Here is a 23,620-nt window from a genome sequence, read left to right as displayed (position 1 = left end):
GTATCATATGAATATAAAAGCAATACAGCTTAACAGGTCAATATCATGATCCGTGAAAATATTATAAGCTATTTGCTCCGCAGCAGTACCCCATTCATTCTCCTTTCATTCTCAACATACTTCACATACGACCTCATACATTTTTATACATCTTAACTAATGTGACAGGCCTTATTCTTCACGCTGAAAGTGGAACGCAGGTGTGTCCTATGTTTATCCATTGTCAAACGGGGAAAGAATAACCTACATTGGCCGACTTAAACACCTCCGCCCACATGTGTCAGCGTTATGGCTTACCGCTATTAGTGCTTATGCGAATGGTGTCATATGAAGTGTGACATGTGCATTCCTAGGTTTTTTGTATAGTTAATCGATGTGGAGCTCCTGTACTGGAGGTTCCCATGGGCACTTTTATTGCCACCTCTCTTAACCAAATGAATCCTCGGAGAGCCCAAGTGAGTATATTTCATCTCTGACCTGAATGAGGTTCTCCATCAACCTGAATAAAAGCTGTTTATGTCAGCACGTTCCAGTTTTTAATGTTGCATAAGTGGAGAAGATGAGAAATTTATGTTTGATAATTGCACTATTTAAGTGCAACCCATATTTTTTTGTACATACACAGAAAAAAACAGGGTAATCGCTAAATTCATGCTGTGTTTCTCTGATTTTTCTAGGTGGGGAAGAAAAACAATTTGGCAGCTGAGCCCATCATCACAGGTCTCAAACGAGTAGTCCATCATGGTAAATTTAACCATTTTAGAGTGCTCTTTAGAAGCACTCATTGAGCACCCTTTTCCTTTATATAGGGCTCCTTAATTTGTTATATGTGGTTCTTTGGACATAAATTACTTGATGCTATACTCTAAAAAGTGCTGGGTTAAAAATGACCCAATTTGGTTCATTTTGGCAACCCCAATAGGGACGAACACAATGCTGGGTTGTTTTGACCCAATGGGGTTGGGTTAAACATTTGACCCGGCATGCTGGAGTATTTTTTACCCAACCATTAGTTAAAAATTACTATACCGCTGGGTTAAAATATACCCAAATTGGGTTAAAAATGTATACTAGAATTCTTGCTCATCGAAATCACTTTTACCACCCTCCCCCACCCTCCAAACACAAACAAAATAAGGGAGGCAGACAATAATAATTGTCATGGTCCTGTCACTGTGTCAGTCTGGGTTTTTGTGTGACAGGGCCGTGACACCATCATCCTATGTCTGACTTGTGTTTCTTTTTCTGTCTCTGTGTGAGCACATGGTTTCAGTTGTTATTTCCCTGCCGTGCACTCTTCTGTTGGTCTCATGTTTTATGTCCAGAGCATGGTGTCTGTATCCTGAATTCCCTGTCTGGATCGGTTTCGGTCTGTGTCGGAATCCAGACACACATACTCCACGTTCTGTCTGTTATTGATGTGAGTGCATTGCACTTATGTCATCTTGGCAGCATGCACTCACATCAGATGTCTGTTTCTCACGAACACGGGTGCAGATGCATTGGTCTTGTTTCATGTTCACGTCAGTCTGGTTTTTCCCTTTTCCTGTTCAGTTCGGTTGGCCCTGTGTTTCTGATTTGTCTGCTCCAATCCAGCTCCAAGAGAATTGGTTGCACTGGATGGATTGTTTCTCCTACGGGGTTGTTTATGTTTGTTTTTGCTATTTTTCTTTTTTTTTAATTCCACTTTGTTTTTTCCTCTGCATTTGGATCCTGAGCCTTTTTGATTCTCTGCAATCTCTGACCAATTACAATCAAAAGGTAGAAATGTATTGTCAGTTTCAATAAACAAGTTACCCGTCTGTAGAAATTCACAGAACACTTCTTTGTATAATTAATATTTAAGAGATAGAAAGCTTTGAAGTAAATGTCCACTGTGCCCCGGAATGTATTTTGCTGATGCGCTTCTCTGTGAATGTTAACAAAAGCTTGAAAGCACTGATTGTTTTCTCCAAACATCAGTGTGTATGGAAATTTGATGGCATCTTTTGCATGGTGCAGGTAATCGGCCACTGGTACGAACCTGGGTAAAAATAAATGACTGTTTATCAATGCATGAAGAAGACTAAGTTTAAAACCTTTAAGTACACATCTTTATGTGCAGTAAAATCATTATGCATCTCACACAGTACTCATGACTTATTAGTGCTTCTTCTAAAGTATTTGGTATTTTCAGTAACACTTTACAATAAGATTGTATTTGTTAACATTAGTACACAAGACAAGTAGCAATGAAAAATATTTTAAGTTAATGTTAATTCATGAAAATCGGTCATTGTTAGTTCATACTTCATGAACTAATGTTAACTAATGTTGTTAAAATAGTTCACCCTGTCATAATTTGTACAGCATATGTACATGAGTAGAGTGTGTACAGAGCTCTGCATGTGGGTCAAAGGCAAGGAATGCATTTAATAATGTTAACAAACAGGCCTTGAACAGTATTGTAGTGTTATTGCATTTTCTTCTGAAGGCAAACCTAACCAAACACCCCCATGACACCAACCCATGGCAAACCTAAGGCCCTTTTTTATGCCTGTGTTAAGAACAGGATGATGTGCCAATACCATGCACTACTACTACTACTACTACTAATGTACAATTGTTTAAAGTTTATCTGTTCTTTATCCCCAATGTCTGCTGTGATGAAGCAGATGAAGAGCCACTTCTCTCTATTGGCAAAGTGCAGAATCATGTTTTTGAACACTGGCACACAAGTTCTCTTCGAGCTTTGAGGTGGAGTCAGGATTCAAAGCTGAGAAAGTCTTTATATATCAAAGTAAAGAAAAAAGACAAACACTGTCAGATATTTACAAAAATGACCAATGGTTTTACTACAGTAAGCATAGTTTAACCATGGTATATGTAGTAAAATAATAGTAGCCTCAAAATAACCATGGTTATACAGTCATTGTAACAACAAATTTACTACAGTAAAACCATGGTTTCCACCAAAAATTAAAATGAAAATGTAACCAACACAGTCATGGTTACTACCATAGATATCTATTGTTACTACAATATTATTTAGTAAGGATTGCGAGAAGCATGTCTTGAGCATGTCTAGACGCCCGTCTAGGGTCAAAATAACTAGTTTAGATGAAGAAATTATTTTAACATGAAAGAGCATCCTGACGGCGAAAATGTGAAGGTTGTGCTTAAGTAAATGTGTGTTATTCATGAGATAAGCATGGGATTTAAAAAAAAAAAAAGACTTACTTGTGTACAGTGTCGTCTCTCGCGCTCTTCAGTCTTCACGTTGGTTTGAAATTTCACGTGGCATCTGCAACACAGCACCGATCGGTTACAGATTATTCAGTGAATTGTTATAAACCCAAGCTGAAAACCTGAAAATGGGTTGAGGTAAAGAAATGCATATGTGGTTGTTATGTACTACAGGATATGCGTGGTAACCACAGTATCAGCAGAATAACTGAATCCAAACCGTGGAAGTTTTAAAAGTTAATACATATCTGTGGCGTAAAGGCCGCTTCGCTTCATGCCATATTGTCACCTCAGAATGCACATTCATTTTCATTAATTCAATCGTCCGTCTCTAATTATTCCTTCATATGTTAAAAAAGTATTAAATAAAATCAACTAATGACATACAGCTTACATCTTCCAGTTTCCAGCTTTGGCGTTCTTTCTCTCATTCACAAAGATTTGAAACTGTTTGTAAAGACGTACAATATATATGGTTTCTTTTACGTTGGCTTTTACAACACATATTGGGTCAAATCAACCCAATAGCCTCAACCCAGCATTTGGGTAGAAACAAATAATTTTTTAGTGTACATTATAAGATCAGCTTTTTGGTTTATTGTAAGTATTATATGTTAAAGAGCAAAATTGAAGCTCTCCTTTGTTCTTTCAATTGCAAGAACATTCAGTAGATGTTTATCTAAAGAAACATATAGCTTAAATAAATGTTCCATGTTCAAGTTAAGTTCAATCGGCAGCATTTGTGGTTGATTACCACAAAAATACATTGACTCGTCCCTTACAATGAAAGTGAATGGTGCTAGTCCATACACGTTAAAATACGCACTGTTTCAAATGTACAGCCACAAGACAAAAATTTAATGAGTTAAATTGATTTTCATGTAATAAAATTGGGGATTTACTGGGATTTTACAGTGTTTACCAGATTACAGGGATTACCCTGGTAATGTTGTCACAAAAACAAAGTTGTTTTTTGTTTTTTTGAAAATGATAATAAGCAAATTATGCTAACACGTAACACGTTGTTTAGTTTCTGTGGCTATACTTTTGAAACAGTGAGCGTATTAATGTTTATGGACTGGCTCCATTCATTTCTGTTGTAAGTGTCTGACTGCAACTGCCATATTTGATAATATAAAATAAGCGTGGGATGTGACTTTTTACACTACACATGCTGTCAATTGATCTTTACACTATACACTTGTTAACCTAACCCTAACAACCCGGAATCTTCCTTTAAAATGGATCTCCTGTGGAATCATTATAACTTCAAAGGGTCATATCATAAGAAATTTAGTTTTTCTTGATCTTTTGAAATAAAATAGTTATGTGTACAGTGAAAACAAACAGCAAGTATTTGAACTGAAAGCTTTCTTTCTATTTGGAAAAAAAAAGACCATTTATTTTATATAAGCTGCAAAAACAGCTCCCTCTGAAATCCTTGAATATCCTTCATCAGAAACCTAAATTCATGAACAATGATGTAGGATGATTGATCCAGTTATTCCTAAACACCAGAAGTATTAACAATAAGAGTAAAATGTGGAAAAGTTCACCAAACCTAATGTTGTTTCTGGCTGTGTGTAGCACCTACGGCTCTGCATATGAAGTCATATTTATTACTTTAGTGCTTTTCACAACACACTTTGTTTCAAAGCAGCATTACAGAAAATGTTGCTGTTATGTCTGTAATATCTTAAAGTCCTTATTGCAGACATTACAGCAAAATGCTCCAGAGTGATTCCATGAGTTAGAAGCGTGGCTGAAGTTTGTTTTTATATTAAGACCCTGATCATTTCAGTCTAAGTTTAACCATTTGTACAGCACATTTCACAGCATTTATGACTGTTCAGATGCAATAAAAAAATTAAAATTAAAATTTGACTAACGTTATAAATGGACCACGGGAGGAGGGGGTTTATCTGACCCCTTTAAAAATTTTCTTTAATGGCAGTTTGTGAATGTAACATCCAATTAACATATGTTTGACCTCACAGCACTTCATTTACATGACATCTCAGACAGTTTTAAGAGTATTTATTCGGTGTCATCTATTAAATAGAGAAGGAGACAAGCCTTGGTCCGTTTATACTGAGAGATCTACTGCCATCATCCTTGGATAGTTACTACCGTTACACTGGCTCCCTCACGACACCACCATGCAGTAAGGTAGTGGAGTGGATCATCTTCAGTCTGCCTGTTTACCTGTCCTACCACCAGGTTAGCATTCAAACACACACATAATCAAGCATACATGCACATCAACATTCATATGATCTTGTATAAACATCACCTCCAGCTGTGTGCACTATGCTTGAAATTGGTGTGTTCAGTCCCCTCTATCAGATTCATTCCATCTGCAGAATCACACACACTCACAAACAAGTGATGTGACTCATCTGCTCAAATGTTCCTGGGAATGAGGCAGTGCAGAAGATTTCTCAAAAAGATTTATATAATCATCAATGTTTGTGCACAGTTTATGTGTTGTAGTCAAACAGCATCAGCAAACATACTATATCGAAATAGTGGTTCCTTTTAATGTATATATATATATATATATATATATATATATATATATATATATATATATATATATATATATATACATACATATACATGCATGAATGACATTTACATTTATGCATTTGGCAGAGGCTTTTATCCAAAGCAAATTACAGTGAACTTATTACAGGGACAATCCCCCCGGAGCAACCTGGAGTTAAGTGCCTTGCTCAAGGACACAATGGTGGTGGCCGTGGGGATCGAACCAGCAACCTTCTGATTAACAGTTATGTGCTTTAGCCCACTACGCCACCACCATTCGTCAAACAAACAGAGGAATGTTGTAAAATCTTGTTTGCATCTTCATTTTAAATCAAGCTTAAAATAAAAACAGATTTTTATAGGTCCAGCTTATGCGTGTTCTGGAGTTAAAAAATTGTCCCCTTGTAGCTCAAAGGTGGGACCTCCATTCTTAAAGTCACCATATTGAGCATTGTGATTTCTCAAATACATTTTTCTATGAGTGTTCCATTTCCTCCTATACTGTCTCTGACATCACATTTTATCTTGTCAAAAAAAAAAAAAAAATTGGCAATAATGATTACATTCTAAATATTTCTATTTGCTTCTTTCTTTTTTACATCACTGATTTTCTCTCTCTCTCATTCTGTTCTTTATGTCTCAATTGCTGTAGCTGGAGTCCTTTTACTCCATCTTCACCACAGAGCAGCAGGATCATGTGAAGTCTGTGGATTACCTGAGGAATAACCATCGGCCCACTCAAGATCTTAATAGGCGGAAGATCTTTAAATCATCTGTGATGGATGCTTGGCTCCCAGACTTCATGACTGACAGTATGGCCAGTGCTGCAGAAACAGAAACCAACAGAGGTATGACTGCATTTATCCTTGAACTGTATGTAACAAAATCAACAGGGGTCCTGTTGTTCTGAACTCATTAGAATTTCTTTTTTCCATGGAACACAAAAGTCATTATTCACATTCCTTGCTTATTTTCTGTACAATTAAAGTAATTGATATAGGTTAAAATTTTGCCTTACATTTCTTTGTTGTTTTTAAACTAGTTTAGAGTTTATGAGGGTGAGTGAAGTTTTTTTTCTTTCTCCCCTTTTCTCCCCAATTTGGAATGTCCATTTCTCAAGGACTTGTAGTGACGTAGTGACTCGCCTCAATCCGGGTAGCGGAGAAGGAATCTCAATTGCCTCAGCTCTGAGACCGTCAATCCATGCATCTTATCACGTTGCTTGTTGAGCACGTTACCGTGAAGATGTAGCGCATATTGAGGCCCATGCTATTCTCTGCGGCATCCACGCACAACTCACCACGTGCACCACCAAGTGTGAAAACCACACGTTAAAGCAAATCACAAGGAGGCTACCTCATGTGACTCTACCCTCCCTAGCAACCGGGCCAATTTGGTTGCTTAGGAGACCTGCACAGAGTCACTCAGTACACCCTGGATTCGAACTCATGACTCCAGGGGTGGTAGTCAGTGTCAATACTCACTGAGCTACCCAGGCCCCAGGTGAATAATGACTGAATAAACATTTTTGGGTGAACTATCCCTTTATGAATGCACTCAGTTTGTTTACCGCAGAGTCTGTGGTAAAAGTCCCATAGGAAAATGATAGTTTTTCTTCCTAGACTTCTTGTTTGGGCTTCTTCTCATTCATCTCATGCATAAAGTGCAAAGCTGGTTGTTTTTAGGATATCCGTTGCTCTTGAGACAGAACCTTATATATAGGATTTATTAATGCAGTGACTACACCAGCACAGCTCTCTGAGCCCAGTAACTGGGGGACTGTGTACTCTGTGTGTTAATGATAGTGTTGTTTTCCTCCCTGGCTGAGGGAATAGACTGCTATTGGTTGTGATGAAGTCGGGAGTGATGGAGCACAACAGAAAGGCGAAATAATCATCATTAATATGCTCTCTAAATATAAACCCCTACAGATGAACACAGTGTGGCCAGATAGCAATTCTGGCATTTATGACGCAAGCAGAATGAGTAGTGAAAACACTTTGCAATAGTTTTTTTTTTTTTTTTTTTTAAATGCTTAGTTTTTATTCTTTTTCAGATTGTTTTTCCTTCCTTATGTATCCTTATGTAATAGTGTTCCCAACTTGTGGGTTGCAATATCTTCCCATATCTTTTGTTTTTTGACATCATGGACAAAGTCATGTGTGCAATCAAACTCTACACTCTACATTTTAGAGCAGCTTCATCAAGCTAGTCATGGACAGGTTACCCTCATCCTAGAAAACTATGAACAAAAAAACAATGTAGTTTTTGCCGTTATAAATATTTAAAAATGTATAAAACATCATAGAACAGATAGTTCCGGTCTTCTTATCCGATTGGTCAAGTGGCGTCCCAAGAGTGCTGATATATAGTTTAACAGCTCTGTGACTCCTCACTGTTTGTATCACTTCGCTTGTCTGTGTTTGTGGCATTCCTGTCATGCTTTCAGTCTGTACATTGCTTAGTGACATGCAACGATTGGTCCTACTTTGGCTTTGTTTATAACTATAGCAAAAACAGACAAAACAACTGGCCATGTTGTGTCTAAAGTGTATGTTTATGATAGGAAATTGAGTTCTTAACAAAAGTTCGGGAGAAGCATGTTCATTTAATCCAACCAATCAACACTGGAGTAAGTGTATATAAACTGCTGCTAATCTCTGTCCTGCGACAGTTCTTGAGGCATCTTGATGTACCCCAACTCCACCTTCATTGCTAGTTACCACTAAATCAGACAAGAAGTCCAGGGGGTTCCTCGGGCTCAGGTCGAGTCTCGAGCTCGAGCCCTCCATTATGGACAGTGAGCCAGAAATATTTAACTTCTCTTCATTTCGAAGATTACATGAACATGTGAACTCCTGAACTTCTTGTTTTGAACCTAAAGCTAAATCACAGCCATGCAGCTATTCAGTACTAAAGTATGTCAAGATTTTTACTGAAAATGACTTAAATTCTGGGTTGTTTCTCACTAAAACATATTGTTGTCTTCAGAAGATTTGGAATATGATGCGTAAGATGCCTGAAATATTTGTATGGTACTTTTGGGTCCTTTTTTAAACTTGAACACTTTAAGTCCATTCTGTTGTATTGAAAGATAGAACATTACATCTCCTTTTGTGTTTCACATAAAAAAGAAAGTAATTCTGGGAAGTAAATTATGACATAATTTACATTTTGGGGTGAAATGTTACTTTACTATCATGTAACTAATGTTTTAACTCTTGTTCATGTGATTTTTCTTACTTGTAAATAATTATTATTACCGGTAACCACATTTTTGTTTACTTTAATTTTATTGCTACTGTAAAATGTGGATCCTGAAGAAAAATATATAATATATGGCATATAATATAAAAGCTTATTTAGCACACAGCACCACTGTCTCACAGCATACCAGGACTGATATCTTAGCTTGTTGACTACATAACCCAAAGAATTGCTTTGACAATAGTCAATTTGAATCATCAGCTTGTGTGTGATCTCTGTCAGACAGTAATGGCGGCAGTCATTAGCATGCTGATGATTGAACTGATGAAAATAGTGGGCTCTCGCTGAGTCACCGGGGCTAATGGAGAACTCGAGGCTGGCTTCCACAGGCAGATGCCCTTTTCGAATCACCCTCTCGTCCTCATTTCAAGTCTTGTGTTTCTCTGGCTCTGCCTCTCGCTTCACAGACATGTTTATCGCTAATGTTGACAGGTCGCTAATGCTGATACACACATTTAGAGCACAGGCTTTTGGTATAATGACCTTATCAAGCACTACTTATGCGGTCTGCACTGCTTGATAAAAACACATCCCACCAAATTATTTGTGCGATAAGTGACGTCAATCGAGCAATTATGAGTGTTCGTCTTTTCAACAGTTCACATAAGCCATAATTAATTTTTTTTACTGAGACTCAGTAAAAGACGAACTGAGTTAAAGAAAGTAAGAATTAAAAAGAAAACACAAAGTTGGAGCTGTGGTGCAGCAGTTAGTACAATTACTCCAGGGCAGGTATGTTAATCCATGGTGCTCACTCAGGTAATGAAGGTTTGAATCCGACCTGCATGTCACAATCATTTCCCCCCTTTTCTCTCACAAAAGTTTTAACTATATATATAATAAAAAGATAAAGTTTCAAAAATCAAAAAATACATGACTTGAATGTCAACCATATATGGTTGCAACCTTAACTTTGGGAAATGTCATGTCAGGTTAATTTTTACAAATAAACAGAGATAAACTTGTTACTTTTTGTTATATAAAGGTCACATTAAAACTGACTTAAAATTGTTTACTGTGCCTTGTTTATACATTTTTGGTGAATTTGAAATGCCTTTTAGGTATAGATTTGACTGTTTCTGCCTTATCCCAGACCCAGACTCTCATTGTTAAACTTTGAAAATTAATTATAAAAATAAAAATTATTACATTTTTAAAAGTATGATAATCTAAATAAAGAGTTAAATGAACATAAACAATTTCAATATTCATTTGTTAAAAATTATTACCATCCATTTAAAAAAACTTACCAAACCAAACAATTTTGCCCCTAAGCGTTATCAAAAGTGTAATTAAAAAAAAAAAAGTGTATTTGTGAACCAAGAAAATTTGCTTGGGAAAAAATAAATACAAATTGACTTTACTTCCTAGAATTTCACAGTGCTAAAAGTCCTTGAAGTTGATGAAGCACCCATGTGCAATAGGGCCTTTTCCCACCTGGCTTGTTTGGAGCATTTATTTCAGAACCTGATGTGTTTTCTCCCTTAGTTCAGTTCCTTTAGGCATATATGAATACGGCAATTGCACTCGGATCCACAGCAAATCAATCGCATTCTGAAACCACCTTTGCAAACAAACACTGGAGCGATTCGCTTGTGGTGAGAATGCAGTCCGACCCAATGGACCAATTAACCAAATAATATTCTTTTAAAACCATGAATATACCTGATGGATCTTTGTAGAAGACATCTATAGGTCAACACTTCAATTCATCATCAAAATGTGGATAAAGCCTTTTGGCAACTATAGGCTTACTATAGATATAATTACACATTTAAAATGTGATTTGTTGAGTAATTCCGGAGGTAATTTAAGTATGCCGATATCCCTTCTTCTCTCTTAGGGATATCGGCAGAACACAGGTAGGACTACATCAGCAACTTTTTGATAAAAATGTTTTACTTGGTTTCATTCTGCTGTGTGCGTGCATGCGTCAGGAGAGCTCTGTGGCCACTTCAATGCAGAAAGAATGTGAGCAACTAATGATGAATAAAAATAACCATGACAGAAATTGTATAGCTCATATTCATCTAACTGATGGATAATGGGTATTTGCAGCGCAACCTGACTGGAACTTGCATTCTGTGCCATTCGGCAAAGCTTTGCATAAACGTGACATAAGCAATACTCAAACATTCGAAAATGTACAGGTAAAAAAATCTTAGGCACGTTATATTTTTCACAAAAAACATTTGTCTTAAAATGGTTATTTAATATAATCTGCTTTTAGTGGATCAGTAGGAAATATCAATTTTAGGTTTCAACATTTCCTTTGCAAATAGAATTGAATAGATGAAGAACAAGGAGCCATACAACAGATGGTATGGCCCCCACAGAGCCTGGATCTCAACATCATTGAGTCAGTCTGGGATTACATGAAGAGACAGAAGCAACTGAGACAGCCTAAATACATTCAAGAACTGTGAGAACTGAAGTTCTCCAAGAAGCTTGGAACATCCTATCTTCCAACAACCAAGAAAAAGTGTGTCCATGCATACCTAGGAGAATTGGTGCTGTTTTGAAGGCAAAGGTTGTCATACCAAAAATGTATTTAGATATTTTTATGGTTTCTGGACTTTTTAAAACTATTTATGGCATTATTTTTTAAGTCATCCTCACTATGCAAAAGTGCCTAGAACCTTTGCACAGTACTGAATATAATTTTTACCAGTATATCAATGGATGAGCTAAATCCGGAACAGCACACAAACATTCTGACGAATGAGGAGACAGTTTGCTCACATGTGACTTTTATTGACACAGTTTTGGTCCATTTCAAAATGATGCCTTGTGTAAGGGAATGGAACCAAGAAGAAAATGCAACATTCAAAGTGCAGCTAATGAGTGCTAATCAGTTCCGACGTATCATTGCGTAGGTGGTGCCCATGCACATATCAAAATAGGGTGGGAAAAATGATTCAACATTAAGTTTTCTGGCCCTGCTGAAAAAACTACTTAAGCTAATCTAACCAGCCTGGTTTTAGAGGGGTTTGGGGCATTTTCAGCTGCTCAGGCTAGGAGTGCATCAGATGGCCACCCAGCTAAACCAAATGAGCACCAGCTTGGCCAGGCTGGGAGACCAGCTTAAACCAGCTAAAACCAGCTTAATCCAGCTAAGACCAGCAACCATCTCAGGCTAGTTTAAGTAGGGATATCAAAGCAATCACCAGGCCTTTTTTTCTGCTCTGTGTTCAAATACATGTTTGCTCTTTCATTTGCTTTCACCATCTTCACTGTTTACTGTGTACACATCCCGTTTTCTTGCTACCTAGCAACCTAGTAAATCGCCCTTCCGTGACGCTATCTGGCTTTTCATGTGGATTTCAAAGCAAAGCTTGATTTTTTTACATTGAGAAGTGCATTGAAGCTGTGATGTGTCATGAAAGGGACTTTAAAATACAAGTTTAAAAAAAATGTGCAACGTTAAAGGGATAGTTTACACCAAAATGAAAATTCTGTCATCATTTAATCACCCTCATGTTGTTTCAGGCCCAAATGACTTGAAAGTGCAATGAAAGGGAATGATGCCTGAGGCTTAACACTCTGCACAACAGAACATTTTGTGTTCAACAGAGGAAACCAACTCGTAGGTGTTTGATTGAGGTGTTAATTTTTGGGTGAACTGTTCCTTTAATGTAATCCTAATGGACTATTTTTATACTGCAAAACTGGAACCTGGGGTTTATGTTTGTTGTGGCTGCAACATAAAATGATACTAACAACAAGATCACTGCAACAAGAAAGAAAAACAATAGCCAATGAAGCATCATGGTGAGAATATTCTGTCATGCTTATCAAACTCAATGGTCTTCAGAGACCTTTGCTGTGAGGGTTTATTTGAAGGGCCGAGTCAAGTGTCCACTGTTAAGTGAGCACCACAGTATTACATGCACACGTTATACTTCCTACTGCGTCCAGTGTAGTACACACTACAGACACGCATGCATGCACCCACCGAGAGGCTGTTTGAAACCCTGGGGGCATATTGAGATGAACTCATGTATTATTTTCCACTTTGAAGCAGTATCTAGTGAAAACGCTTTGGTGAGTCAGACAGCAATGAAAGATTTAGCTTCACCTCCGGGCTGCAGCCAGGGACCCGAGCGTCAGAGATTTGGCTCTGCTCCCGCTGCCGGAGAGCCGTAATGCCGACCTCTAATCTTCTGTCACACATCCCTAATCAAATGAAAACAACTTTACCTTCTTCCCATTTCTAATAAGGACATGGATTTCATGGTTTTATCTGTCTTATCATACCTGTCTGCCTTTTTCCCGCCTTCTCCATTTCAGTCTGTAGTAGCGTCCCTGGCAACATGAAGGTCCATCCGCTGAACCGAACGGCCCTTGTGTTGACCTGGGATCGTCCGTCAACGATCTACCACCCGCCTATAGTGGGCTTCCTGGTCTCCTACAGCTGGGTGAAGGATGAAATGCCTTTTGAAAAGACCTTCACACAGAGCAGTGAACACAGCACGGTGAGGTTTCCTGTCTGAAAGGGCAAGCAGAGTAATCATAAGAGCAAATTGGTGTACAATATTCACCACCACAAGCCTCATTCACACCGTCATGGTTCTTCAGTTCGGTTCAGTAACTTTGTTATCCACAATGTGTACATTTGTCTTCGGCTCCATCATAGACTGTATAAACGCCAACAGATCAACATATTTCAGCATAGAAAAAACATGATCATTTAAAAGTATACCTTATCCAGGCATATTCACATACCCACACACATATTCTGTATACACACATATACTGTATACACACAGATACAGGTCAATAACTTAAACTGGCAGTGTAGATGATGGGAAAGAGCCTCTATAATGACCAAAGCCTTTTGCTTTACTTTTGATATATGGGTCAATGACGTGACGCTCATTTTTGTCTGTATTATTACATTAATGAAAAATACCTAAAAGATTTGGTAGCACTTTATTTTACAATACTGTTCTATATTTACTTACTATATAATTACAACAACTACTAGGTCCTAAACCTAAACCTAACCCCAACCCTAACCTTAACCCATAGTAAGTACATGTACTGTAGTTACCTAATACTACTCAGTACTTTCTTGGGTAAGTGCACTGTAAGTTTCCTGAAAGTACATGTACTATAAAATAAAGTTCAACCAAATATTCAACTCACACAAAGCAATTACATAAATGCACCTCTTCTATAATGAACACATGTTAAATTACTGAGTTAATTTTGCAATTTTAGATTTTTTAGACGTTTAAAAAGGTACATTTTATTAATATAGTCATATGGAGTAACCCTGAGAAAAATTTATTCTTGACTCAAATTCAGGTGCTTTCACACTAGCACTTTTGGTGCGCACCCGATGACGTCGAATGACGTCAAAGTTTGGTTCATTTGGGTGGTGTATATCGGATGTGCACCCGCAAACCGAGTCCACTTGAAAAGGTGGTCTGGGGTACGGTTCACGTGAACTCCAGTGCGGTTCGCTGCTGATATGAACACAATTGTACCAAATCGCGGAAGTGAACCCTTATTGATGACGTATAATTTGCATCTTTGCAGGTTCCCGATCGCAATTATTTTTAATGAAGGTTTAATGAATTTCTCAAACCAGAAAATATTAATTTCTTAATATTTATTTATTGTCACATGATAACAAAATGCAACCTACTTGTTGGTAACACCACGTGACAAATATTAATATTTTAAAACAAAATTGTTTTACTGCATTCTTGTTTTTTTAGAAATTTGTTGATATGAAGCCAACATTAAGCCAACATTTTTTCTAGAATTTCAAACTGAATTTATTTATTTATTTTAATTTTTACTGTCTCCGGATGGTTACACCATTTGACAAAACTTGTTTATTATTGAAGGGGTTATTTAAGTCATTGTTTTATGTGAATTTCTTTTGTAATTTATTTTTTAATAACTTAATAGATCCGGAAAAACTACTGACCATCACAAAATGTACCCATCTGTTTAGATATTAATAAGACAATATACGTTTTACATTTGCTGTAAACTCTCAATAGCCTGAATATGCTTGTCCCACCCCCAGCAAAATGTATCCATGATTGGTCTATTGTTTTAAAACTGGCACTGATGTGCTATGCTGCATACTGTATGTTTATTGATTATGTTGAAAAATTAGGGGCAACATAGACATTTCTAAATAAATATATGCTTGCTACTTTCCTGTCAATATCCTGTAAAAAAGAGAGACAATCTGACATGTACATAGACCACAAAAACACACCCTATAAAAAGTTTACCCTCTTATTTGAGTTCTGGAAAAACAAAGAACAAAGTGTCCCTTGTTGACGTTATCTTGGTTCCTAGCATTTCCTCATAAGCCTGATGGATGGACTGCTTTGATGGATTTGGAGAGCATTTGGTCTTTCTTCCGTCAAGTCTATTGAATGACTTACACCCATATCTGTCAGTCACCTTATTGGGGTATTCTTACAAATATGGTATTCATGACAACAAGAGAGTGTCAAGCAAGTTGAGGGAACTTTTTGTGATGAGTGCTGTCAGTCTTTTTTTGGAATTTGAAATTAGTTGAGGGATATAACTACCATGGTTAAAGTCCAATTACTTTCTTTCACTCTACAGCCCATCATGACTCCCTCATCTTTTCTATTTTACATTTACATTTTTATTTCAATTTTAGCCACATGTTGTCCTGAAGAACCAAGATCAGATTTTGGCATATGCAATTCAAATGAACCTACTATCTATTTCTGGGAAATGAGGATGCAGATCCACAGGTCCACACTTAAATAAGTGTAATTTTATACAAATAATAATGGAATATGTCAAATTTGCTTTGACATTTAATAAAAATTACATTCTGTCAGTCCATGTTGTGTAATGAGGTTTTTTGGGTGTGTTTTCTCAGAATTTTGAAGGACACATTGACTGTGTCCATTATTCAGAAACATGCGTATAAAAGAACTCTTCTTTACTATTATTTCATTGTCATTTTTTATTATTTATTTATTTATTTCAATGGATATTTTTACAAGTATACAACTAAAAAAGACAGTATTAAAGGGATAGTTCACCTAAAAATTAAATCATTTACTCACCCTCATGCCATCCCAGATGTATGACTTTCTTTATTCTGCAGAGCACAAACAGATTTTTAGAAGAATATTTCAGAACTGTTTGTCCTCACAATGTAAGTGAATGGTTCCCAGAACTCAGAAGGTCCAAAAAGGACATAAAAGTAACATAAAAGTAATCCATACAGCTCCAGTGGATAAGTCAAAATCATCAGAAGCGATATTATAAGTGTGAGCGAGAAACAACATTTAAATATTTATGTAATTCTTTATTATAAATCTCAGCCGTTGACTGGCCCCAAAAAGTTGGTGGCTGAAAATGAAAGTCACTTCCAAACCAGAATGTGGAATGTGTTTCTCAACCACACCTATCATATCACTTCTGAATACATGGATTTAACCACTGGAGCCTTTGGGTGACTTTTATGCTACATTTATGTCCTTTTTGGGCCTTCTGAGTACTGTTTACCATTCACTTACATTTTATAGACCTACAGAGCTGAGATATTCTTCTAAAAATGTTCATTTGTGTTCAGCAGAAGAAAGAAAGTCATAAACATCTGGGATGGCATGAGGGTGAGTAAATAATGAGAGAATGTTCATTTTTGTTTGAACTATCCCTTTAAAGTAAAATATAAAATACACAACCACAAACAAGTGACCAAAAGCCAACCCGTATTAGATGCAGAAAAGTGCCAAGACAACCCTTCTTGTGTCAATGTCTATTTCTCTCTTATATGTGACATATGTGGTGTTGTTTGCCTCCTGTAGAGGGCAGTCATCACACTTGTGTCTCCAGATGTCCTGTATCTGTTCAGAGTGCAAGCTGTATGTCAAAGAGATCAGCGCAGTGACTTTAGCCAAACACTTTTACTCAGAGGTTTGTAAAATTACCCAATTGTAATTAAAAGTACAAATATTAGTGTCCATTCTTCCTATACCACTTGAAATATTATTCATGCAAATCCATCAGGTCATTGGTTAATCTTGTTGTTGTTTTTTTTTGTTTTTTTTAAAGCAAACACCACAAGGATATTCGAGGGAACAAGAATTGTGAAAGCTGGAATGGTGGGTAATAGCACTGATCTAGTCCACTGTGGAAAAAGATCCAGTGTGTTTACATTTGTTCATTGCTCATTTTGTTTTCATTTTTGGGGCGATTCTCACCAAAACACACCCAGGTTACATTTCACCCCAAAATCAAATTAATTGGAATTATATTTTGCATTTAGAAAATGAAGCTGATTTTTAGGTCCATAAAAAACCTAAGGGCTGCGATAGCAGCGACATACACCTTCAAGGTGTATGTCCTGCAGGAATGAAAGCACTGACTGAACTGCGCATCTCTGTGGGTCTTCAGATCTGGAAGAACATAAATTTGCTAACAGACGCCACTTGAGTGCGTAAAGTTTCCTGGTAGAGGCAGCTCTGGCTTGTCCATAACTGCAGGTGGTAGACCGCTTAGGTTCTAAGCGGTCTACCGTTCCAGAGGGTGCCCCGTCCCTGAGAAAGAAGGTCCTTCCTCAGGGGGATTTGCCAGGGAGGTGCTGTCGCGAGGAGTATGAGATCTGAGAACCAGGTCCGGGTGGGCCAATAAGGAGCCACCAAGGTGACCTGTTCCTCGTCCTCCCTGACCTTGCATAGCACCAGTGCAAGAAGGCTCACTGGGGGAAATGTGTACTTGCGCAGCCCCCGGGGCCAGCTGTGTGCCAGCGCATCTGTGCCAAGAGGGGCCTCCATTAGGGAGTACCAGAACGGGCAGTGGGAGTTGTCTTGGGAGGTAAAGAGGTCTATCTGTTCCCTGCCGAAGCGGTCGCATATCAGCTGGACCACCTGGGGGTGGAGCCTCCACTCTCCACTGAGCGAGACCTGTCGCGACAGCGCGTCTGCCGTCATGTTTCGGTCGCCAGGGATATGAGTGGTGAGCAGTGGCTGACTCCAAAGGAGGAGATGGCAGGCGAGTTGTGATATGAGACGGGAGCGTACGCCGCCTTGGCGATTTATGTACGCTACCGTGGTGGTGCTATCTGAGTGGATCAAGATGTGCTTGCCCTGAATCAGTGGGAGAAACCTCCGCAGCCAACAACTCGAGGCAATTGATGTGCCAACGCAGGCAGGGCTCTGGAACTGTTTGAGAGGAACCGCTGTGCCTGGCTTGAAGCGAGCAAGGCAGGTAAGCACTGACTGTGCACACTCTGTCGTGAGGCATGCTGACATTGAGACCGAGTCTAACTCCAAACTGAGAAAGGAGATGCTCTGAACCAGAAAGAGCTTGCTCTTTTCCAAGTTGACCTGAAGCCATAAACGGCTTAGGTACTCGAGCCCCTGGTCCGTGTGGGCGCATAGTAATTCTTGAGAGTGTGCTAGGATGAGCCAGTCATTGAGGTAATTGAGTATGCGGATGCCCTTTTCCCGCAGCAGGGCAAGAGCTGCCTCTGCGACCTTGGTGAAGTCGCGAGGGGACAGGGACAGGCCGAAGGGGAGGACCTTGTACTGATACGCATGGCCGTCTATGGCGAACCGTAAGAAGTGGTGGTGTCAAGGCAAAATGGAGACGTGGAAGTACGTGTCCTTCAGGTCTACCGCTACAAACCAATCTTGATGCCGTACGCAGGTTAAAATTCGCCTCTGCATGAGCATTTGAATGGGAGTCTGTGTAAAGTCCGGTTGAGAACTCGCAAGTCCAAGATTGGCCGCAACCCACCACCTTTTTTTGGGTACATTTACATTTACATTTACATTTACATTTATTCATTTGGTAGATGCTTTTATCCAAAGCAACTTACAAAAGAGGAAAACATAAGCGAATCATCTTAAGGAGACAGCGGTACGAAAAGTGCCATACTACAACGTTTCACTATCATCAGAATAGTATACAAAACAGATTTAAGTGCAACAAGAATTGTAAATAATTATAATTATTATTATTTTTTGTGACTGGTTAAGTGCTTTTAGAAAATGTGTGTTTTTAGCCGTTTTTTGAAGATAGAGAGTGAGTCAGCTTCACGGATTGAGTTGGGAAGGTCATTCCACCAACGTGGTATGATGAAACTGAAAGTCCGGGAAAGTGTTTTGGTGCCTCTTTGTTTTGGTACGAGAAGGCGACGTTCCTTAGCCGACCGCAGGCTTCTGGTGGGAACATAACTCTGCATAAATGTTTTTAGGTATGCTGGAGCAGACCCCATGACTGTTTTGTATGCCAGCATCAGGGCCTTTTGAATTTAGTATGTGCATGAACCGGCAGCCAGTGGAGGGAGACAAAGAGTGGTGTAACGTGTGCTCTACAATGAAGTAAGGGCTGTAGAAACGCTTCTTCATCTCAGCAGGAGGGACAGGCTCTATCGCGTCCTTGAGTAGCAGAGTGCTGGCATTTTCGGCATGCAATGGAGTGGAGCGAATACCCCTGAAACGAGGCGGGAGCCTGGCGAATTGAATCGCATAGCCGTGTCGGATGGTCCTGGCCAGCCAACGCTACGGGCTGGGAAGCGCAAGCCATGCGTCTAAGCTCCGTGCGAGAGGCAGTAACGGGACGATATTTTTGGACATACCGGGTGGGGCTTCGCGGCTGGGGGGGAGCAGGTTATAGTGTGTCGGGAGGCAAACACGCGTCCCGAGGCTTGGGTGCAGAGAAAAAGCTCAAAGTACTTACCTTGCTCCACGCACCCGGCAGGGAGCGGGTTGTAGATAGAGGAGGGGGTCCTGTAGGAACGTCCTCGAGACTCGTCAGCGCTGGCCTGCCGGGGCTGGGCAGTCGTGGGTCCGGATGTGAGATTGCCGCGTCTGGGGAGTGGGACTGCAAGGTTTGGGCTGAGAGCTGGGCCCAGGTTGAGGCGGAGCTGCCGGTGGTTTCTTCACAGGTGGACGCCCGCGGCGCGGCATGATGTGTGAGATGGCCTCTGTCTGTTTCCTCACCGCCAAAAACTGCTGGGCGAAGTCATCGACGGTGTCGCCAAAGAGACAGAACTGGCAGACGGGGGCGTTGAGAAAGCGGGCTTTGTCAACATATGCATCTCGACCAAGTTCATCGCCCGCCCGAGTGCTTGCGCTGTGACCTTGGTAGCCCTGACAGCGAGGTCGGTGTGTCACTGACACGTCGAGTGAATGACAGAAGGGGAAGTGTCATTATGATAGTGAGAAAATTATTTTTGCATATAGAAAATTAAGGTTATTTTAGGACCATTAAATGGTTTTGCATTGTGACATTTTTGGAATGAACATTAGGTACATAATGTCTCCCCAAACTCTATTTTCTATTTTCAATGTCTATCAAATCTATTGCAGTTTAAAAAAGTTATTTTTAATAAAAAAATCTAGAAGTCTGCATAAACAAAATGTAGTACAAAAAATACTACCATAATTTGGAGATTAAATACAATATGACCTGGACATGATCTTGATACGTTTTGTGAGATTCACCCATCTACTGATATTAGAGTTCTTTATTTTTCTTGTCCTGTCCTGCCCAATTCTAGCCCACCGTTTCCCCCGCCTCCTCTGCAGACATGGCCCCTATAAGCTCAGGCTCTTCCACCTGGACGTCCGCTGGCCTCCCTTTTTCTTTCGTTTCCATGGCTACTGGAATGGGGCCTCCATCCAGTGGTGGGCAAGCCACTGTAGCATCTGTGGTGACCAGCACTCTGTTGGCAGGGCTGGGTTTCAGCGGCAGTGTGATTTCCTCCATCCCGGGTTCCCTTTGGCCCACCCACTCTACAAACTCAGGCCCAGCACCCACCCAACAACCAGCCGCTACTACTGCGGAAACCATCGCTTCTGAGAACAACATCCTTACCGCTAAAGATACAACAGAAGGAAATAATAATGAGGAAGAAGGAAGTGAAAGAGATGAGGAGGAGGAGGATGAGGAGGATGAAAAGGAGGAAGAAAAAGAGGAAAAGGAGGAAGAGGAAAAGAAAAAAAAGGATAAAAATGTCAAGGACAAACAGCAGGAGAAAACGGTGCCTCAAAAACCATCGGCCCCCGTACCAACTTCAACATACTGGGAGAGAGGACGAGAGACGGCGGATGTTAACAATGAGAACACCATACTGGCCCCTAAGATAGTGGAAGAGCTTTTATCTGGTGCCACAGAAAAGACTTCTGGGGAGGATTCATCAAAACCAACATGGTTGGAGGATGACAACACTGCAGATATGCAACTTCCTGCCAGCTCAACAGAATCAACCAAACTAACCAATGAAGAGAGAGTTCACTGGCCATACTACATTCACACTGGTAGGTGAGCTACTACTGACTTTCCCACTCCAAAACTGAACCCACAGTCACAATCGGGTTTGAGCATGCAACATAATTTCAGACACCGCAACTGATAGGATATGATGTCATACTTGAAGGCTTCTGGTTTCAGAAAAATTCTAAATCACAAAGTATTAATAGTGCATTAAAAATTTTAAATTAGAGGTAGACCAATAATATCGGTTTTACTGATTAATCGGTTCTTATAAATGCTTTTTGAAAAAAAAAAATAAAATAAAAAAAAATAAAATATATATATATATTTTTATATTACACTGTTTCAGTGATGTCACGTTTCCCTGCAGTCGTCATATTTGTGACCATCAGTGGGAGGAAACAATGGCGGTTAACGGAAATACCCCCTAAAAATGATATAAAGAAAAACATTTAAAAAAAAATGTATCAATGCCAAGTACCAGGAAAAGTTCATATTTGTCTGAGAACATCACAAACATTGCCAAATTGAACTAAGCAGACATTTAAAGATATTTTATCCACGATTCATCTCTGTGCGCCTGCGAGTCTGATGTGTGACAGGCGAGTACACACGGCCATGGTATATAACCGTAAACAACTCTCATTTAGAAGTTATAAATGGTTTTGCTTTTTTTTCTGGTCTGATTTAGTCACAGTATTAAAACAATTCTGTGAATGTAGGTACTGCTTTTAACTCCTTAAGAAGGTTTTTGCTGCATCTCAAAGCACATTCAAAGTATATGAAAGTTGGGTCACAAACATGGCTGCGCGGTTCTAATGTGACATCACATGAAACAGGTAAATACTGTATATATCCAGTGTGTGTGTGTGTGTGTGTATATATATATATATATATATATATATATATATATATATATATATTTATATATACATACACACACAGGCTTGGGGAGTAACAGATTACATATTTCACTACAGTTACACTTTAAATCATCATTGGTAATTAGAATACAGTTACATTCAAAAAGTATTTTGATTACCGAAGAGATTACTTTGCATTTTATTGTCATTTGTTTCATTTAATATTTGTACTTTCAGTGGAAAACATGTATACATATAAATATCCAAAGTGCATTTGAACAGCAGTGAAACACTTTCTGTTATATTCATACGAGCAGACAGAAAAATAGTTTGATGTAAGTTTGGAGCATAAGGAATAGAAATAAACCTGTAAATTGTCAGCTTTATGCTAAGCTAAAAAGCTTTTTACATGCACATGTTACCAGGCACAATTTTTTATCAAGAAAATTCACATTGGATCATAATTTCTTTTTTTCTAGTAAGACCTTTGATATAAGGGCAAAAATCATATTCTTGATAATAATTTTTGTATTGTTTTCCTGTTATAATATAAAAAAAAATCCTTAAAACAAGATCAAGTTGATATATCTTGCTTTAGAAACAACACTGCATAAGATATTTAGGTTTTTCAGAGAATGTGTTTTTAACACGTGTATTTTGTCTTACTGTACTGGAGTTTTTATAGTCAAAACAAGTGAAAAAATCTACCAGTGCTGAAATAATCCAAAGTATTTTGAATACGTTACTGACCTTGAGTACTCTAACGGAATATGTTACAAATTACATTTTATGTAATACATTTCAAAAGTAACCCTCCCAACCCTGTATGTGTATATGTATATATATATATATATATATATATATATATATATATATATATATATATATATATATATATATATATATTTGAGTGGAACTACTTTCTTCCACTTTAATACCACCCGAGCCTTTGTTGCTAGTTCGAAAACGTCACTTTAGAACTAGCAACGGAGTATAGTGAGGCTTGCGCTGCTTTACTGGAGCACTTACTGGAGTAATAAGGTGGTGCATTTGTGTGTGTGTGTGTGTGTGTGTGTGTGTGTGTGTGTGTGTGTGAGAGAGAGAGAGTTTCTTTTTGTGTTTCTTTTTGAGGGATTCAGAAACTGAGAGATGTCACTTCTAGGATTACCTTTTTTGTTGCAGCTCTCATCAGATGTTACGTTGCTTCAAAATTGCCAAGATTTAAGTTTAAGCACACTTCTCAGCAGCAGCGAGTGTCTCCATACTTCTGTTCTAAACATTAACAAGCAGCTAGTGTCGCCATATTTCCATTGTAAACCGTAAAAAAGTTTTTCAACCCCACTGAGATGCAGGTGTGCACTGACATGACAGCTCTGTTTTTCACTTGCGAGTAAGTGAGTGTATAATGCATATATGTATATGTGTCCACATGTGTGATGGGGGAGGAGGAGGGGAGCGTGCTTCCCACAGATATTCTA

The 23,620-nt window shown here is 38.8% G+C and overlaps 1 protein-coding gene across 1 annotated transcript in view; it reads left to right on the top strand.

Annotated features, from left to right (window-relative positions):
* Positions 1-23,620, top strand: part of LOC127654359 (receptor-type tyrosine-protein phosphatase gamma-like) — a 159,907-nt gene that overhangs the window by 108,271 nt on the left and 28,016 nt on the right. The window contains exons 6-12 of the mRNA XM_052141498.1: positions 678-744; positions 5,288-5,445; positions 6,425-6,620; positions 13,330-13,514; positions 16,863-16,971; positions 17,110-17,159; positions 20,564-21,323. Coding sequence (XP_051997458.1) covers positions 678-744; positions 5,288-5,445; positions 6,425-6,620; positions 13,330-13,514; positions 16,863-16,971; positions 17,110-17,159; positions 20,564-21,323 — 1,525 coding nt within the window. The remainder of the gene's footprint in view (positions 1-677; positions 745-5,287; positions 5,446-6,424; positions 6,621-13,329; positions 13,515-16,862; positions 16,972-17,109; positions 17,160-20,563; positions 21,324-23,620) is intronic.

The sequence above is a fragment of the Xyrauchen texanus genome, chromosome 13, assembly GCF_025860055.1.
Source record: "Xyrauchen texanus isolate HMW12.3.18 chromosome 13, RBS_HiC_50CHRs, whole genome shotgun sequence".
Taxonomy (NCBI): domain Eukaryota; kingdom Metazoa; phylum Chordata; class Actinopteri; order Cypriniformes; family Catostomidae; genus Xyrauchen; species Xyrauchen texanus.
The sequence above is the reverse complement of the archived record's forward strand: the minus strand, read 5'-3'. Positions and strand labels throughout refer to the sequence as shown.